This window comes from Apus apus, chromosome 1 (genome assembly GCF_020740795.1).
Source record: "Apus apus isolate bApuApu2 chromosome 1, bApuApu2.pri.cur, whole genome shotgun sequence".
Taxonomy (NCBI): Eukaryota; Metazoa; Chordata; class Aves; order Apodiformes; family Apodidae; genus Apus; species Apus apus.
Genome location: NC_067282.1, coordinates 114,947,494 through 114,968,897, shown reverse-complemented (window position 1 = coordinate 114,968,897; position 21,404 = coordinate 114,947,494). Strand labels below are relative to the sequence as shown.

The window sequence follows — 21,404 nt, the reverse complement described above, 5'->3', positions numbered from 1 at the left end:
TTGAGGCCCTGGTCTCACAATCAATATAGCAGTAGCAACTGCCTATTCACTGCTGTAGGCTGGGTATGCCACCTCTTGAAGATGTTTTGTTTGTATGAATCATAGAAAAATTTTGGTTGGACATGTCCCTAAGTGCAACATCTTTATGTCTTTTAAATACCTCCAGGGATGGTGACTCCACTACTTCCCTGGGCAGCCTACTCCAGTGCCTGACAAACCTTTTGGCAAAGAAATTTTTCCCAATATCCAATCTGAACCTTCCCTGGCACAATTTGTGGCCATTTCCTCCTGTCCTATCACTTGTAACTTGAGAGACCACACCCACTTCGCTACAACCTCCTTTCAGGCAGTCGTAGAGAGTCATGAGGTCTCCCCTCAGCCTCCATTTCTCCAGGCTAAACAACCTCCGTTCCCTCAGATGTTCCATGTAAAACTTGTTCTCCAGACCCTTCACCAATTCATTGCCCTTCTTTGGACACACTCCAGAACTTCAATGTCTTTCTTGTAGTCAGGGGCCCAAAACTGAGTACAGTATTTGAGGTGTGGCCTCACCAGTGTGAAGTACAGGGGGAAACATTCCTTAAATCAGGTGCTCAAACTTTCATAGAATCATAAAATGTTTTTGGTTGGAAGGGACCTTAAAGATAATCTAGTTTCAAACCCCCTGCCATGGGTAGGGACACCTCCCACTAGACCAGGTTGCTCAAAGACCCATCCAACCTAGCCTTGTAAACTTCCAGGGAGGGGGCACCCAAAACTTCCCTGGGCAACCTGTTCCAGTGTCTCACCACCTTCATAGTGAAGAATTTCTCCATCATGTTTAATCTAAATCTACCCTATCCCAGTTTAAAGCCATTACTCCTTACTCTTCAGTCTGTTGTATATCTCCTCAGTGAATGCCAAAGCACTATGTTAGTTACTCTCTGTAAAGCCAACAAAAAATGTATCCACTTAAAAATAAATTTTGCAGAAAGCACCATGTAAAAATGCGAAACAATCTGGCAGAGTGGGCAATCAGCTTGAAAACACAGACCCATATCCTTAGCCAGCAGCCTATCAGGACTTGCCTTTTTATCCATTCTAGTTTTCATGGTTTACTGGCAAAGAAGACAATCTGCTGTTCTGGAGAAGTGCCTAACTTCCATTGCCAGAATGTCCATCTTGCAGCTGAGGCAAGTTTCTTAACAAAATTTTGTCCAAAAACTGTTATCTCCCTAAGAAATCTTTCTGTTGTGGCAAATCAGCATTTTCTAATAATAAACAGCATGTCACAGAAAAACTCTCAGTCAGATCACATAAGAGTTTCAATGATCAGAAATCTTTTCTTTCCTAATCAAATGATGACATCCAGAATGCTGACTGATATGGTTAGCTTACTTGGCCCCATGCCACCCCATCCCAAGTAAAGTTTCAGAGACTTCTCTGAAGCTTCGGCTGGTGAAAATTGTGGTTTCCATCCCACAACCCATAGCAGTCTATTAAAAACCAGTGAGGTTTATACTCTAGACCCTAATGAGGACTTCAGTGCTAATGAAGTGAACAGCAAATAATACAGCAATTTTGGGTAGTCCCCTTAGCACTTTGGGTTATTTTCTTAAGTATGGTCTAAATGCTGGTTTTGAGCTGCTAAAACCCTGGCACCAAGATCTACTGAGGTGCTTATACTACCTCTATTTAAAGGATAGGAAGAGAGAGGGAGACAGCTCAGCAAATAATATGCTTTAAAAGGGATATTTAAGTGGGGAGCAGTTTTTAAGTTCCCAGCTAGCCAGATTGGGCAGCTCTGTTTTGCTAACTTAATTACATTGGATCCATAGAGAGATTGATGGAAGCAAGAAAATAAGGAAAATGGAAGCCCTGCTCCGTAACAGGAAAAACAAAACTCCTTCTATCTGAAGGTTCATCAAAATCCTTCACTGATTCCAGAAGATGCAAGATAAGACAACATGTTCAGCATCTGCTCTGTGGCTGAAACTCTCTTCTCCAGCTAGTCAGAGCTCACTGACCTTCAAGGAGTGATATAAGGCCTTCTTAATTACTTAGTTTTTTTCTGTGGGTCTTTGTTTAAAAAATAATAACAATAAAAAATAAAAATTAAGAGGTTCTTCAGTCCTTTAGCTGACCTTAGAGCAAAATATGAGGCAGTGTGGTTAAAGAACATTTTGTATGCCTAGAGAGCATGAGAAACATTTTCAAAGTTTTTTAAAAAAGCACAGTGGTGTGCTGGAAAGACTTGAAAAAAAAAAACAGATTTCTAATAAACTATAATAAAAAAGACACTCACTTCATCTATTCAGTTTTCTGCTTAGGCTGTGCCAAGACACATTGATATCATAATAGGTTGAACTACTGAAGAATAAACGCAAATATTAAGAAATACCTCTAAATTTATGAAGCGTGGCTGGGAAGTAACACACAGAAGACGTTCTCAAGAATTTTGAACTAAAGAAAAATCAAACATCTACTGCTGGATCTGCATAACCCACAGAAGGCTTTTTCTCAGAAACTGCAGCATACAGAGCAGCTCTGCTAAGGCCCCACAGATGAACTTGTGAAGTATTTACATTCCACACAGAAACAGCAGCAGCAGAGATGACTCTCAGTTGCTCAACAAATCATGTAACAAGTGCTTATTTCTGAGCAGGTCTCTCAATCCACCTGTAGGGTTTACTGGAACCAAGGCAAAATGGAGCTGGCTTACTGATAAAAACTTCCAGGAGAAATCCTTTCTGGGAGGCATCTCTCTCAGGAATGCTTGTGTGTACTTTCCAAGTAGTCATTGCTTACGCTGACCCCAGTATTACTAGCAGAAGACAGACATAAGGCTCTGCTTCTGCTGCCAGCAAACCTAGCAGCGAATTTGTAAGGGAACAGTATCCAGCCACCAGCATGAAGAGCATCCTGATAATTTCTTGTTCCAAGCTGCACTGACATTATACTGCTCCTCCAGTTTCAGTACTGTTTGTCATCAGCTAAAGCAAATGTTTGGAGGTATACATAGACAGCACAATTGAGAGTCATGATGGCCATTAGTAACAAGGAGGCTGGGTAGAGAAAAGCAAAGACACTGAATGAGGAAAGTTGAAAATACTGCTTAAATAGCTGGGTGGAGAGCTGCTCTCCTGTGTTGTCTGTTTACATCCTGCAAGTTTTGCTGTATCCTGCTCTGGTGAGTCACCCAGAGATGTAAAAGCAATTGAAAAAACACTTGGTTTAGAATTTTCCCATTTTAATAAGATGACAACAGATGTACCTGTCAAAAAGGACAAAATAAAATATATTAATCTCATTTTAGGGCATTCAATTCTACTTCAGTGTCTTTGTTGGCCTTCAGAAGTCTAAGTTTGCTGAAACTCTCACTTAACACATAGACAGGTTGATCAACTGAGGAGACTAAAAAAATCCACAGATTGGACAGAGTCCTAAAATACAAGTGACTGAATCTCCAAACATTTTTAGAAGAAATGAGTTATGCTTTTTGAGCACAGACATTTGGTGGGGTGAGGAAGAACAGTCTTGGGCACAAACTGGAGACATGTGATACCTCCCCAGAGAGAACAACTCTAGAGACCTGCACCCTAGGGTGTTTCAGTGCATGTCAGTGCTAAAGCAGAGGGCTTGCTAGGCAAGGCCAAGGACACCAAGTCCTCCCTGTTCTTTCTCAGGAGCTTCCCACACACGAAGACACAATGCTGACCACACGCACTACAAGCTGCATGCCTGGTTCGTGCCTCGTGCACACCGCAGTGAGGCCTCCATCCTGTATCCCTGGTGATCAGCACAGTGGCATTTTGTACAACTCTGTGGCTTTCTGCACCAGGCACATCTCATAGAATCATAGAATGCCAGGATAGAAGGGACCTCAAGGATCATCTGTTCCCACCTTTCTAGGTACTACTATAGTTTATATGAGATGGCTTGGCACCCTGTCAAGCTGAGACTTAAAACTGTCCAGTGTGGGGGAATCCACCACTTCCCTTGGGAGACTATTCCAATGTTTGACTGTCCTCATGGTGAAAAATTTACCTCTTGTGTCCAATCAGAATTTCCCCAGGAGCAACTTCTGCACATCACCCCTTCTCTTCTCCATGTGACTCCTTGTAAACAGGGTGTCTCCATCTTGTTTGTAGCCACCCCCTAAATACTGGAACATGGTAATAAGGTCTCCCCTAAGCCTTCTTTTCACAAGGCTGAACAAACGCAATTTTCTCAGCCTCTCCTCATATACCAGGTCCTCCAGTCCTCTGATAACCCTTGTGGCCCTTCTCTGGACCCTCTCCAGCCTGTCCACATCCTTTTTGTAGAGCAGGGACCAAAACTGAACAGAATACTCCAGGTGTGGTCTGAAAAGCACCGAGTACAGCTGGATGATGACTTCTTTATCTCTGCTGGTGATGCCCTTGTTGATGCAGCCCAGCATCCTGCTGGCTTTCTTTGTCAGTGCAGCACACTGTTCACTGATATTAAGCCTGTTATCCACCAAGACCCCTGGGGTTCTTTCCACAGGGCTGCTCTCCAGCCAGGTGGATCCCAGTCTGAACTGTGGTCCTGGGTTACATGTCCCCAGGTGCAAGACCTTGCACTTTTCCTCATTGAACTCCACAAGGTTCCTGCTAGCCCACTCCTCCAGTCTGTCCAGGTCACCCTGGAGGGTGGCTCTCCCTTCTGGAGTGCCAACCTCTCCACTCATCTTGCTGTCATCAGCAAACTACATCAGGGTGCTCTTAATCCCAACATCCAGGTCACTTACGAAGATGTTAAACAGCACTGGGCCCAATATCAATCCCTGGGGGACTCCACTTGTGACTGGTTGCCAGTTTGAGGAGGAGCTATTTACTGTCACCCTCTGGGTACAGTCCGTCAGCCAGTTTCCCACCCACCATACAGACCACTTGTCAAGGCCATAACAAATCTGTTTCTCTAGGAGAACACTGTGGGGGACTGTACCAAAAGCCTTGGAAAAGTACAGGTAGACAATGTTCATCGCCTGCCTTGCATCAACCAAGCGGGTTATTCTGTCATAGAAGGTGATCAGGTCTGTCAAGCACAATTTGCCCCTGGTAAATCCATGTTGGCTTTTCCCAATCACGTGCTTCAATTGACTTGTGACTGTCCCCAGGAGGATTTGCTTCATGACCTTTCCAGGGATTGAAGTGAGGCTAATGGGTCTATAATTACCTCGGTCCTCCTTTGAACCCTTCTTAGAGATGGGAGTGACATTAGCCTTCCTTCAGTCTTCAGGGACGTCTCCCGATCTCCACTTCTCAGAGATTATGAAGAGTGGCTTTGGAACATCAGCCAGCTCTCTCAACACCCTAGGGTGAATGGCATCCAGACTCATTGATTGGTATGGGTCAAGCTCCTGTAAGAGTTGACACACCAACTCTTTCTTCATTGACGGTGGGTCGGTCTCTGCATCAACCAACTCAGATCTTGGTAATCTTTGGCTATAACCCTCAGACAGGACTGCATAGTGCTGCATGATCATCAAGATTAACCTTCAGGAGCCTATCTAAAAAAAGACATTTCATGTAGCATATATTCTAGGTGAGATATAAGAACAATGGCCCTCTCAGCTGTTACGTGTCCTGGTATGTGGGGTCTCCCAGATTGGGATGTAGGAAACTCATAACAATTGGAATTAGTTACCTACTCTTCAAACTGCAAATGTGCTTACAGAAATGATGCTGAAAGAACAGAAATTTTGTTTGCACTAAGGCAGCAGCAACTCATCTGTATAAAGTGTTCTGAAAATCAAGAGTCCCTGCTTCCCCTCTGACATCCTGAGGCCTTGTTTTGCTGTTTCCTTCTCACAATGGTGCAGCTGGACTAGTTACCAAAAAAACCCTCAAAAAACTAAAAGGGAACAGAGGGAGGGCATTCCTTTTGGGTATGAGAACTAGGGACCTGCCTCAGAGGGAAGGTAAGTACTCTTGGCCTTTTGTGTGAGCACACCTACGTCCACAGTGTGGAGTGTTTGTTTTGGACTGGTTGCCCACAAATGGAAGATACTCTCTTTATAAAATAAACACTAGAATTACTTGTTAAAAAACCACCATGGAATAAACCAGGATAATACTTTCAGCTTGCTGTGACACACATACTGAGGGAGGTTAACTCTGACTTTTGGTGACACAGAGACCACTGCTCAGGAAAGGTGGTGGTGCTTGACTGAGATGTTAGCATGGTGGGCTCATCCTTTTGGAGACCAGCAGCATGAGAACTTAAATTTTTCTTTTCAGAGCCAGCCTGTGACCTGAAAGCTGGGCAACACTGTCCATCCTACTCCTGAGGCTGTGGGAGATACTGGTGCTTCTGCTTCCCACAGGAAAACAGCTGCTTTTCACCAACTGTGCCAGGCTGATGGCCTGCATGGCACAGTCCAGCACCTTCCTGATTGCTCATCTCCTCTGCTGCCATGGATTAAAAGCCTGCTTAGCAAGGATCTGTGGAGCAGATGATCTTTGATAACTCAGTAAGGCAGAGTATACCAGAAACAACCATGAATATAAACCCTGAGAAGAAGGGTGCCACATGCTGCTATCTAGGCTATTTTTGCCTAATGTTGCTGGCAACAAATAAGAGTCAACATGGCATTATTGTGTCACTCTGCTGACACAACCTGGTTGGGAATCTGACTCCATCCAATTTCCTGGCCCTTTGTACTCTTACTGACGGATCCAACATCCTGGTCAATACAGATGTCCCGAAGGAAGGAGAGAAATCTAGATCTGCTGTTTGAGTAGTGCTGAGGGGTGAGGGACCAGTCCTCAGGATCCGTACTTGCTGGAAATGGTGTCAAAACCCCACTGTAACCCCCAAAGTCTCGTTTGCATCCCCAGAGGTCTGCCTGAGAGGATGGAGAGAACTATGATGGCCTGCATATGGCCTTCAGCCTGCATGTACAATGATTGAGATAATGACAAGATCAAGGGGCAGAGGTCCACTCCAGCTGCTCAGTCCTATGACTCAATCACGGTTGCTCATCCTTGCAAAACAAGAAAACTAGGCCTATAAAACAGGGGACTTCAATGACGGGCTTTGGGAGCCTCACTGACACGAACTCTCCCCCATTGACTGGCCCAACACTGAATCCAGGACTGGTGATTTTCTATTATCTATCTCTCTAAACTTTTCTCCTCCTACTCTCTTCTCTCTCTCCCCCTTCCTAAAATCATTAAGTAATGCAAGGCCTAACCACAATTTTTTTCTCAGGTTGTGCAGCTTAAACATATATGTCTTATGTGGGGGGAGAAGACAGGCCATTCTCCACAGTATTGTACTCTTGTGATCTAAATGTCAGCCTTTATGATCATGCAGCCTAAGATAATAATTGAAATATCCATATTCCTTCTATAGTTTTAATGAAAACTAATTTAAATACAGACCTTGAGTCTCTTTTCACCTTAATCTGATCAAGGGCTATCAGACAGTTGAGCATTTCCTCAGACCATGACATTTTAATCACTCTCCCTGGAAGGGCCATGTCTGAGAAAAAGTTTGGATCCGGCCACACTTAGGCTCCTCTCTGAGGAGTTTAGAAAGCCAAGGGGTCCAATCTGAATCTCCCTGCATTGCCCCACCTAGGCTACGACATGGGGTATTTTCCCCTCAGAGCGTGCTCTTGTAATATTTTATACATCGAGAGAGCATGTAAGACATCTCTATATATGAGACTAAAGCAGCAGAAGATGGGGGAAAAGAAGATAAAAGCAGAAAGGTACATGTTGGAAATGCCTGAAGTTAAAAGAAGAACAGGAAAAAAAAGGAATTAAAATTAAGAGAATCAGCATAGTGATTTTTAAAAACGCTTGGTTGTAATTAACCAGAAGGTATGAGCAATACAGAAAAACAGGAAGTAGATAAATATATACAAGGATGGTAAGTAAAAAAGTGCTGACCTTTGCTGACAGCTTCTGAGCCCTAAACAGCAAACAGCACTCAGAAAATCCCTCAGAATAAAAAAAGGATATCCCCAAAGTTACTAACTGAATGGAGGATAAATGCTATCATGCAAGGTAGACAGACAAAAAAAAAGATATCCTTGAACAGAAATGTAAGAGTAGAAAACAATACTATCTGTAAGTGCTCAACTGGTATGGTTGTTTAACTACCAGTAGCAGAGGTCAGCTGAAATAAAACAAGGCTATAATGAAATCACAAAAGAATAGGTATCAATGTAAGAAAAAATACTGTTTGAAAGATCTTTGGCAACAGAAAACCTAGAAGAATAAAGAGCAACTCTGGGATAAGCATTTGTGTGCATCACCAAAGGAAGCTATTGCTTCTCAAGGCACAGCACCAAAGAGGCACTGGAGGAGTCATGGAAGCGCAATTGCAAAGATCCAGCAGGTTTGGGTGACACAACAAAACTAGGACTTTGGTGAATTATCAAATCAGTTCATTATTGCTAAAATCATCTACTGCAATGAAAAATCTGAGAATAAAAAGATAAAAGGTATTTAAACTTTCAAAAGAGACTGTAAATAAAACTCTTAAAGGAGACTACCAAAGTCACGCTACCCATATGAGAAGAAAGACAAAAGGTCTCAGAGTATAAAAAAATTGTAAGAGAACATTTTTTTTTAAAGCAATAAGTGCAGAAGAGCACCACACAGACCACTACGAAGATCAGGTGTTGCAGGGAAGGTTTTGCACAGAACTATGTTGCTTTCCACTTTCAACTACACGGAGAAATACAGGGAAAAAAAAAAAAGAAATGAAACAACATCATGACTAATTAATTACACTGCAGCCAAATGTAATGCATTGAGAGAAGCAGTACAAGATACATTCTTCCCTAATGGTGGCTATAAAATAATTAAATCTCTTCCTTAAAGATGCCGCCTTCTTGTGGGCTCAGTCCTACATCAAGTAATTCTCATAACAAATGAAGGATTTGGTACTCTCAGTGCAACACAGGAGGCCACTGGATTTATCTAAACAAATGTGTCAGGGCATTTTCAGTTTTAAAAGGATTAATGCAAATATTTTCCATAGACATTTTTAAACCAAGAAAATAATAATCCCATACATGAAGTCACCAAACAAACAAAAATTAAAAGGAAAATATTTTCTTCCTGACAAATATTTAAAGTAACTTTGCAATGGAGATACCAATTTTTTTTTTCAATAGAACTTTAAAGTTCCATCCTCCTGTGAAACCAGATTATAAGCAGAAAATAGAGTAATCAAGTAACTTCTTATAAATGTGTGCATTTGTGCATGTGTTTGTGAAACTGGGGTGTTTTACTAGGTTTTACTACCACTTTTCCAGAACTTCTTTTCCAGAAGGGAACACAAAATTAGATGCACAATTACACACATGCAGAGAACTGCAATTTCAGAGACACTTCCAGGTCTCAATGTCTAGACTTGGTTCAAATGGCTGAGTTCAAGTTACAGGTCAAGTCCAGTGGATTAGGACCCAGCCCATAAAGCTGATTAGAGTCCAAATAAAAGAGTACAACCATATCTGTAAATCCATGTCACATGGAGTCTATTAAAATCCAACTGATCAGTAGCACTGGAGCATTTATATATTTTAAACAACAGTTGTTTTCCTAAGGTTAAGAAAAGAAAGGCAAACCAACTGACTTGCTTGGCCTGGGCTGGGTACACATGCTTTGCAAATTGCAAAAAGGGAGTGCAAATGCAGGTAAACAACCAGATCATGCTATCCAGACGCCACTTTTCACTGAATGGTGAAAATGGAGAGAAAGAACAGCTAAGAAAAGATGTAGGCCTTTAACCTCTTCTTTGCTTTCAGGAAATAAGCTTTCTGTTGAAGAGATCTGGGTTAAACTCATGAGAAACAGAAAAGATAAAACATATTTTTCAACTTGAAAATAAATACCTAGGCAGTACATCAGCTCACTAACCTTCTCCTACACCAGAAAGAATACTTTAAGAAATCTCTTATACAAAATTAAGACCTAATCAGCAAATATGTACTAATTTTATTTTACCTTTGTCTCTGTTCTTCTCCTTTCCTAATGAGTCCAGTTTCTTTCTTAATGATTTCTTCCTCTTTTGTCCATCTGTGAGAGGAGAAAAGAAAAAAAATAGGAAGTGAAGAGAAAAAATGCTGAACAAATTACTACACAAGCTGTAGGAACATGGAGTGAGATGGCCATGGCACTTCTAGTCAGGAAGGATGTGGAGCACATTTTCACAAAGGCTGGGGATGGTCACAGTCCTTCAGCTCAAAGGAGTGCTGCTTTGTTCATCCGAATGTCAAGGCTGTACTGGGGAACGAAAAACGTATCTCACCACTTGCTGCTGGGCACATCCACATATACATGGTCACACAGCCCATACAGCAGATCAGAAAGCTAATTTTGAAGACTTAACTGTGGAGGGTTGTTGCTGAATGCTCTTGATAGCAAGGTACCATAAAACGAAATGATACTAGTTAGCCCTCATTATGGTCACAGACTGTGATTCAGGTGTGGAGCTGAAGGTAGTATTTGGAGAAGGAGGATCGCTAATCTCCAAGATAAATTCTGCATACCAGTCATACCAGTTGGGTGCTAGCTGACCACCTTTGCATGACCCACCTGATCTGAACTCACGTTGGGAGCTTGCAATTTGGTACAGCATGTTCAGATCAGCTCAGATGGATTAGTTTCAGAGAAATTATCCGACACTTGACACATCATCCAAGTTTTCACTAAGGTATTAAGGACCAAAGATTTTAAGGAACAGTTTGGGCAGGTTCATTCTTGAAACAATTATGTCAAAAGGCTGGCTATCCTTCTTTCCTTCAGCAGTATCTTTTATAATGAAAAGTCAACAAAAATGCATTTTATTTATTAGGTCTCAACAAGTACCAAGGATTAAGACATAGGCCTGCTTGAACTTGTACTTTTTGAATTTTTTTTTTAATTTCCAAAGGAATATAAAGGGTCTAACATAGGCACTACTCTAGCAAAAGGCAAATGAACACGTACCTTTCCCTTATGCGTTTTGTAATATGGCAAAAACTCAAAAATGAATATATCAGATCTGTGTTTCACCTTTATGGTAAGACTGTCACCTAAGAGTCTGCCTCAACATGTTTTTCTAATTATGTAAGTCAGTGTCTTAAGTGGTCTTTTAAAATAGGGAACATACCACAGGAAAGTGACGTGGATCTTCGTTGATTAACTCTTATCTTTGCAATTAGGAGTCACAAGAGAATACAAGCCATTGTCCCATAGTTTTCCCTCAACTCCTATGGAAAGCCATACCCAGAACACTACTCAGCAGACATCTGGACACTACTTTACTTTTTCACAGCAAAACAATATGCTTGTACTTTAAAATTAACCTCTCTTTTTACCTTATGCAACTGTGGTTTGATCGACTTCACTTCCGCACTTGCACTCTGCATTTATTTGCTCCCAGCTCTCACTTAACTAAGATACTCAACTCCTGTCTCTTGAGGTAGACTGCCATTTGCTGGTTATGTTGATACCCCTTTTTTCACACCTGCTAGGGTGAGAATTCATTTCTCTGAAATAAGGCTGACTAGAATGGATAAGGTATTCCAGATGAGGATTCAGAAATATAATGGCAGTAATTCATTGCCTGATAAGATCTGGATTAGATTTTCCTTTTTCATAGCTGTATGAGAGGTTCACCACTCAAAGTCATACTTTGATTGATTAATATGCCCAGTCTTTTTACACCTTCTGACATTTCCAGTTGGTAAGACTGGGTTTATTACAGAAATTCTTCTTTCACCTCTTAGCAGTATGAATAATGAGTAGCCTGCTTACATACACCTGACAGCACTGCTTGTTTTGATAGGGTTCCCTGCTACCAGTGTGTTCTGCCTTTATATAAACTTTATTTTTCAATTTATTTTTCATATTATAAATTCAAATTACTGATTCACAGTAGCATTTTGATAAATGACTTGTATTACCTTGAGCCTCTATTCTCCAAAGACCCATCTATTGATATTCTGACATTCTACTGAAGTCCACTGGGATGTAAAAATGAGAACAAAGTAAAATTGGATGTAAAATATAGTATTTTGCTATTACAATAACACAACAGCAAATTCTGCAGAGCTTTAGCACTCTATAGTCAAATACAATAGAAATGCTGGAAAAACTATTGCTATTCACATTAAACAAGGGAACAAATGGCACTCACATCCACGTAGAAAACAGGTGAACAACTTCTAGATCCAAATAATCAATGCTTTCTCATTAATCTTGTTTTTAGTGGGTGGTTCTTACAACTCAAATAGTGAAGTAATTCCTCAGTAAATGACAGGCTGAAACAACATTTGTGCATTTGGCTCCGCAAATGTTGAATTTTGGATATAAGTGATGCCCAGGCCCAGAGGAACACAGGAAGCAGCTTGGGAGATGGACAAACCAGAACAGAGTCCACCCTGTGCACTCCTGAGTAAAGAGCTTGCAGAGCAGTAGAGGAGAGACCCCTCCCTTGGACAAAAGGGTGTAGTTACTCTGAAGGCAGTGGAGCTATGACCATCTACATTTACAATTTATCCCACCACAGGAGAAAGAGTTGCATATTAAAATAATAGAGGACTCTCAGTGAAAAGCTAAAGCCCAGGAGATCTGCCAGGAGGTCAGTTCCAGTTTGGCTCCTCCCCCCGAAAAAGATATGATTAATTACAATCTATATTCTGTAAAAATAGGTATTGAATAGGTTTTGAAATTATTGTTGATTTAGTGTACATCAGGCATGAGCACTGCTAAAATATTCATAACATGCTTAAGGACTTGTGCAACTCTAGCATTTTCACATCTGAAGTGAATCCAATTCATAATACTAATGCTTAGCACTTATTATCTGCAGTGTGTTTGGAAAATAATTAATATCCAAAACATTCTTGGGCAACAGGCAAAGCATTATTACTCATGCATAATACCTACTGCACATTTTTAAATTAATTATCAAATATTTATGGAAAATAATCAGCCAAAATATGAGCAAAATATCAACCAAAAGTGGTATTAAATATGGCCTACTATTCTCATTATGTTTAAACCACAAAGTGATAAATGCTGTTGGACTCTTATCCAGCCTTCAGGGTACACAATGATCACTTAATGTCTTCTTTCTGAAGGTAAAAAATGTACTGCTCCTCCAACAGATTCCACTCAAGAATATTAGTGAGGCAAGAGAAGTAAAGCTGCTTTTTTTTCTTTCTCTATTAACTCATTCTGTTTTTTTCCGAAGAAAAGCTTCTCAGGCAGCTGTACGAATCAGTTGTTTCAGTAATTAAGTTAGTTAGTTCAATGCTTATTAATTTATATGTTCGCTGCACTTTTCACTGCAGTGCATACATCACTCTCCAGCAATCTATCTATTAAGACTCATGTGATGAATATTTAAAAGACCAAAAGTCTAACTCCTGAGTGCATATTAAATTGTTATGTGACCTGTTTTTCTGAAGTGGTGAGCAGGTTCAGTTAATGCCAAAAAGACTTTCATTTTTGAGAAATTAGGCCATCTTTTTAGGACTTCCATCAGTGAACAAAACCTGCAGAATACAAGAGTATTTACACTGATACTCTTACTTTGAACAAGAATTGAGGAATTTGACTTCTGAGATTTTTATGTTTGAAATTTTGAGTTAAGGTTGAAATTCACTTGCAATGCCATCATTAATAGTGTTTAATTAGCAATTACACTCTCATATTCCAGATTTTATATAGCCCGTTTCACAGCCTAAATTTCAGCCTAAGTGGTTCTACAAACCAACATTAGGAAGCCATTTTCACACTGAGGACATATAAATTTCAGCTTTAAGAACTGAAAAAAAGGTAACTTTGTTTTTTTTTTTTTTAATGGCAGATCGATCTGTTGCTTTGCACAAAGCCACCTACCAAAACCACACATAACTGAAAGACAGAGAATGCAGACTGAATCCTGCTACTCTTATTTAATTCCAGTACTGCTTTACTAATTTTAAAGTTTTGGAGATAAAAACGTCTTTTTGTACATAAGGGTTTTGCTCAGCTTAAACAAAAGCACCACAAATTGCATATGGAGAACTTGTTCAAGATGATACAGTTACCAGCACACCTGGAATCAACATTCAGGAACCCTTGGCCAACAGTTTCATATTATGCTACTTAATAATCACTATACTGTGAAGCCCTCATCTCTGTTTCATAATTAATATAATATGCAGTAAAAACAACAGTTGAGATTTCTAAGTCATATTTATGACACTGTTATAGTATTAGGCTTCAGGGGATTGTAAGTACTCTGTCAACAAGCTTGAAGTGAATCTGTAACAAAAATACAATTCTTCAGCACTTCCTTTCCTTATACATGGGCTTGTAGAATGTGACTTACATGGAAAGACACTTTTATGTTAATAAAAAACATAGTTCATAAATTCAGACAGAAACTCTTAACTAATTTAACTCAATGGGTTTTTGACAAAAGAGATCTTAATGAGTAAGAGAACTCCCCTGCTCATCCATTGGCAGCTTCCTTTGATTATGAGAATTGTGTATCTTGTCCATTTAGGGAAGAAAATTTGTTTAGAAATTTGGTTAGAAATTTGATCTAATTGCATTTAAAGAAAGAAAAAAAAATATTTTCTAAAAATGAAATCCACTCTATCTTGAAAATTACTACCACAAATGGCACCACAAAGCACTGAGCCTGACCACTCTTGAGGACTTGTCAGTTCACATCACTCAAGGATAGGGACTCGTTTTTCAAGTGCCAGCCTCCTGCACTCAGTCTGGGAGCTGCATGTCAAGCTACCACCTCTCTTGCCTGCAAAATACTGCAAGTAATAGAGACTTTGCAATCAGAAAACACTGCTAAATTCTGTTGACAGAGCACAATAAAGATGAGACTGTGCTTCAGTTAAGGCTGAAGTTGCTTCTTTGGTTCACTATACACAGCAAATTTGCTCCTGAATGCACACTTGGGGCTGCTCTACTGAAGGCAGTGCTGGTTTTACTTAGCCATTTCTGTGTCCATAAACATCCATCTTGAAATACTTATTTAGATTAACTTGTTGAAATGCCCTGTCCTCACACAGTAACTTTGGAAGAACTGACAGCTGCACCATAGATGGAAAGTAAACAATTTCAACCAGAGAACTGGGAGCTTCAGATTTTGCAATATATAACAATATGAAAACAGAAGGGCTGAGCCTACAAGTATTTCCCATCACTCTCCTTCTCTGTTTCACCTCTCCTCAGCAGTAGAGACACAAGATCTCCATCAGCAATGCAGATTATTATATTCCTTCAGAAGCTTTAGACTATCTCCCTGTTTCTCATACTGCCTCTCCTTACTGCCTGCATTGCTCTCTTCATTTCACTTTGACTTAAATCACACTCTTTTGTGCTTGCCAGCCTGCAGCTGATGGAAGAAATGCCATACTTGTTCAAGTGCATCCCTCAGCTGCAGCCATGACCTTCCAGGTGGCAGCTGGCTCACATGTGCTTAGTCCATGGAGCCAGGTTTGGGCTGCCCACCACAGGCACCATAAACACACCCAGAGACAGCTTCCTTTTTACTCGTTGCTTTCTTTGATGTGCAAACAAGCTTCAATATTTTCCTCTCTGGAAAATTCCCTCTGAATGCGTTTATAGCAGAAGAAACTGTGGAAAGGGCAGAGCTGAAGTCAAAGCCCATTTTTCAGGAGAAAGGCTGCTGCTCTCCATGGACCGCTCACAGGTGAGACAAGAGCCAAAGTGCTACAGCCCTCCAGGCAGGAGTGTTGCCTGACATAAACCTTGCTCAAGGCAATGGTGAGAAACTGGCTGGGGTGTGAGGAAAGCCAGCTGCACAGGAAATTATGTTCTCAGCAATACACAACGTATACAATACCAACACTTAGGCAAACCCACAACTGTCAGACCAAAGTTTGCTTTTCATTCTCTTCTTCCACAGCCCATCAGACTCTTTGGCAACCTGTGGTTAGTGCATCTTCTTCAGATATAGGCTTCAATCCCTTTGGGCTAAGACATTCTGATTGTTAAAATGAAACACAGGAATCACAAGGTCCAAATAAACTGCTGGAAGTTTAAATCCTACACTATACACGACCTCCTTATTATGGCACAGTAAGATTTTCATCATACTGGTATATTAATTAAATTATTTATCAAGGAGGTATTCATAAGTTGCTGTGGAGCCTGCCTATAAGGCAAAACTGCCAGAAACCTCATCTGTTTCAAAAGAGAGCTGCAATCCTAGAGGGACCTGCATTTTATTAATCAAATAACATTTTATAGCAACATTTTGTTATTCGGATAGAAATTTAGAAGAAAAAAGACACAGTGCATAACTCTCCACAATTTGCTTGCCAGGTATTATTAGATTTTTGATGCTGCACATCTATTCAAAAGTCAAAGGTGATACACTAATTTACACCAGCTGAGCATATTATCAGTAGACTGTCCTGTCTTTTAGGAAAAAATATCTAAAAAGTTCTGTTCCAAACCAGAATCATATCTATTAGAGTGAAAAAAGCACCATTTCTATTGAACCCTATTCTCCAGGTCTATCAGGAAGAGTCATGTCTCAACTTCAGGTACTACAAATTTGTGTTGGAAAACAGAAGGATATAGTTATAGCCTATAACTGTAATGACATAGGTATGAACCCTTCTTCACAAAAAAAAAAAAGTGTACCTTGGGCAATGTTCTGATTCAGACAGAAAATACTATTCAGTTTGTGTGGACAGAGGAATCATAAGAAGACTTGACATCTCAGCTCCACTTGTCTACACTTTACCAAGCATGTATAAGGTTTTAAATAGTCTCCAATACAGATGTTGGAAACTACTTTGGTATTTTCAGATATGTTAATCCAGGATTCTCTGTCAAAAGGGACTTGCATTAACTAGTGGGCAAATACAGGTGCAATGTATTTAAGGGTTAGAGAGCCAATCATTAGTAAACAGAGGATATAGGATTCAGGCTCTGGAGCAAGGTCAGGGTTGCAGAAGCCACAGCTGGAGGGAGGGGGCTGTCAGCACAGTCCACCTCTTTGAAGAGAAGAACTGGGAAGGAGCTGCTTTCCACTCCTGCCCCAGACCACTGCACTGCAACTGTGCAGGAAACTGCAGGTCTCACAGACAAGCATGAGCAGAGCTGCACCAAAAGCAACCCTTAAGACAATTCAAAGACGTTATCTGCCAACACAGATCAGTTTGTGAATACTGTGCATAAATATCATTAAAAGAATGAATTGAGAACAGCTCTGAGGAAAAGGACTTTGAAAAGCTCAACATGAGCTGGCAATACAGACTTGGAGCCCAGAAAGCTAACCGTGTCCTAGGCTGCATCAAAAGAAGCATGCCCAGCAGGTCAAGTGAGGTGATTCTCTCCCTCTACGCTGCACTCATAAGACCTCACCTGGAGTACTGTGTTCAGTTCTGAAGCCCCTGACACAAGATGGACATGGAGCTCCTGCAGCGAGTCCAGAGAAGGGCCACAAAGATGATCAGAGGCCTGGAGCACTTCTGCTATGAAGACAGAGTTGGGGCTGAAAGAGTTGGGGCTGTTCAGCCTGGAGAAAAGAAGGCTCCTGGGAGACCTTATAAACTTCTGGTACCTGAAGGTGCCTACAGGAAAGCTGGGGAGGGGCTTTTTACAAGGGCCTGTAGCAATAGGATGAGGGTGAACGGTCTTGAGCTTAAAGACAGTAGATTTCGATCAGACATGAGGAAGAAATTATTTTCTGTGAGGGTAGTGAGACACTGGAACAGGTTGCCCAGGGAAGCTGTGGCTTGCCCTCTCAGTGTTCAAGGCCAGGTTGGACGGAGCTTTGAGCAACCTGGTCTAGTGAAAGGTGTCCCTGCCCATGGCAGCCGACTTGGAACTAGACGATCTTTAAGGTCCCTTCCAACCCAAAACATTCCATGATTAAAAGATCAGAATCTTTAATTATTTCAGAATTTTTCAAATCACCACACCAAAACCAAGCATAAAGTTCCCTATCATATCTTTTAATTTATTTTTTTTAATGTAGTCTTTAATCTTTTCACATTTGGACTGCTGACTAGAGATAACTGTGTTTGAACATGTGGGAAAAAGCTTTTCAGCTATTTTGGCATTACTGGAGTGAATAAATATGAAGGTTTACATAATTTAAATACCTTTTTACTTACAAATAAATTAAAATGGCTGTATTACACAAACTCTGACGAACATGATATTTAGTGATCTCTAGAGATGAAACTAAAAATCAGAACACTAAACTGCAATTGTTACGGAGCTTATTGGAATTTGCTAAACCTGTAGGTGGACCTAAGGAAACCAACTAATTTTGACATAAAAATAAATAGTTGCTCAAAGATTTTTTTATGCCAGGATGAGGGAAACTGCTGCTACTGACAATATATTAAAAGGATGATAGGAGTAACTTACTCAAACAAAGCATGCAAAGCTACCTAGCAACCTTTAGAGGATGACAAAGGAAGAGCCAAATGTCTTTGCTGTGTGCCCTTCTGTGGCTGTCACTGGAGAGTAGCAAAAAGCAGGCGAATCCCTGGAAAGCGAGAACAGATGCAGGATGCCAGGTCCAAGTTCCTTGTGCATAGACAGAGTAAGATTCTCAACTAATATGAAGCTCTCCTTGCTTAAGAGAATATATTAGCACAGGATTTCCTGTGTCATAAGAAGTCTCAAAAATCAGAGTAATCTAATAAAATATTAAAAAAAACAACCAAACAAAAAAACAACAAGGAAAGGAGAGTGGGCCAAAGGGTCACTTGCTACACATTTTACTCCGCAAAGTTCTTGACGGAGCACGTACCTTTTGTCAATATTGGAAGTAAAAAATGTCTCCAGGTATCCCGAAAGGGCAATATTAGCTACACTGTGACTGACAACAGGATTCATAAAACAGTAATGTGAAGTAGCAGGTGTTTTCACATCGTAGCAGTATCTCTAGTGTGGCAGAAGTTTCCCTAACCTCAAAAGGTAGGTAAATTCCTACCTTTAACATACTGTGGTACATTAGGGACTTTGCTGCCCTTCTCTCTACACGGAAGGCACTCAAAAACCACAGTGATGGGCAGAGGTTGAAAATTTTGAGAAAGCCTGAACAACATCCCTTGCTTGGGAGGGCCTTCATAGCTGATAGTAAAATAGGTCAAAAACTGTCTACACTACTACAGTGAAAACAATCACAGTAAAATAAAATATTTTAGCTGTATTAGGAATCAAAACATCATACCCTCAACAAACAGGAACCTGGATGATGTAGTTTGATAGAGGAAAAATACAAATAACAGTTTTAAAACTGTCTTCAGTCCAGCAGGAGCAGGAGAAAACTGTTTCCTGGTATCAGTTACCTGAATAAAAAGTCATTTTATAACACGAGGAGTAAGAAAAGTAATTTTATGCCATTCCTAGTCAAAAGTGTCACTTCATTTGGCAAGAAGAATTACCTTTCATCCCAGCAGCACACAGTGGGCTAGGGGCAGACCAGGAATTAAACTGCTAGCATTAAACTTCTTGTGTATAGATAATCTGGCTTACACGCTCATAATGGCATCAACCAAGTTCCTTTACAACTCCCTTAAAGCTTTCCTCCAGGTTGCTCTCAGAGTGAGCAGAGGTTGAGCTCATCGAAAAAAGAAGAAGTTCCTCCAAACTCTCTGGAATTCAGGTAACCTGCCAGTGGTCACAGAGGTGGTTTGGGGCATCCAGGTCCACATTCTCTTTTGACTATTGCTTTATTGTTATGAACCCTTCACAGAAGTCTTTCCTCAGACTCTCACCTCAAAGAAAGTGCCGTGCAAGAAAATAAACCAGCTTTCATAATTTGCTGCCCCAGGACTAATTAAACCAGTCCACAATGCTCCTGGCTTAGAGCCTTGACGAAGAAACAAAATGAGAGAGGAACAAGGAAATGAAATCACGGTGCAGAAGGTCTCTCACTAGAGAGGTGCTATCCTTTTGAAAAATTACCAACGGATCTTCTAATAATGTTTCATTGTGTAGTTACCCATCCTCTGTATCATCAATCATCTAGAGTACATTCTTTCTAATTAATAAAAAGGCACAGGTGTTGAAAATATAAACCACACAGATAAAATGCATGATAAGCTCTGCAGAGAACACTCAAGCCAACTTTCTGCACAGAAATAGTGTCACACAGACATTTGTCTAATCTATTCTTTAAAAACTCCAGCAGGAAAAAACAAACAAAAGGAATCAAATACACCAAACTTTGCCAAAAAAAGGTGTCTTAAGAGTCTCTGCATGTGCATTTTGCTTCCTAACACTGGTTTGCTCAATTGTGTGAACTTTTCAATATAGCCAATGGTCAATAGTAGCATTTCAAAATGGAAGCTGAGTTTTCAAAGTGGCACACTAACACAGACAAAATACTGAATGCATTCATATGTCATTATAGTCACATTTCAAGTGTATTATTAAGGAAATTACATTAGGTAGGATTTTTATTTTTATGTTTCAGAATTCATTTCTATGCTCAATAGGACTCCACATCAAGCACATGCATGTAGCAGTCTCTGGATTTGGACTTGTAAGAGTAGTGCCCTAAGGGAAACGGACAACTGGCCGCCAGACAATTCCACGTCACTGACTCTCCGCTGGGATAACTGTACAGTGATTGGCATATGGTGCTTGTTCAGCAGTGTGAACAGGACCACAAGGAGCACGCAGCCCTGCTCACAGTGCTCTGATTTTTGCAAGGAAACTGTATGTATTATAGGGCAGTTTAACTACATGAATCACACAGTAACACAAAAATTTAACAATGTCATAATGGCAATTCATCAAACCTAGAATGGCCAGCTCATTGAACATCTTGAACATCTGTTTTAAAAACTGTGTTTTGATGTTTTTTTAACTCCATTTTTAAAATATTAATTTTAGAAAATACCTCATGTTTGATTGAGTTGCCTGAACAAGCACCATCTGCCAATCAGCATACAGTTGTCTTAGTGGAGAGCTGACAGCGTAGAAGTGTCCAGCAGCCAGTTGACAGCTGTCAGTTGTCCTAGACTGGAACCCTAAATCCACAACAGCCAGCCTCTAAATAAGCACTTGCCCTTATAATGAAGACCTCTGGTCATTATTCCATCTCCTGTAACTTTGTCTCATGGCATGTGTATATGGAAATGCGGATTGGAATGTTTCCCTCTTTATCTTTGGAGTTTCAATGAGTTCCCCTCATTGTGATAGCCACTGAAAAACTCCTGCCTTTCGGCACTCTTGTCCAATGAGCTCTGCAGCAAAGTGTTCCTTCAACATCCATCCCCATTCCTTTCCTCCACCTCCAGAAGACACACCTATGTAATACGTATATTCTCCTGAGTTTCACAAATCTTTCTTTTAAAGGTGTCGGTTATAAACTCATTTTTCCATGTGCACATTAATGGTGTCATTGATTTACCAAGAAGCATTTTCTGCTTCTATTCTGTA

General features: G+C 40.5%; 1 protein-coding gene across 2 annotated transcripts in view; it reads right to left on the bottom strand.

Annotated features, from left to right (window-relative positions):
- Positions 1-21,404, bottom strand: part of ARHGAP6 (Rho GTPase activating protein 6) — a 338,402-nt gene that overhangs the window by 36,981 nt on the left and 280,017 nt on the right. For both annotated transcript variants that reach the window (XM_051644217.1, XM_051644218.1), the window contains exon 3: positions 9,969-10,040. In XM_051644217.1, coding sequence (XP_051500177.1) covers positions 9,969-10,040 — 72 coding nt within the window. The remainder of the gene's footprint in view (positions 1-9,968; positions 10,041-21,404) is intronic.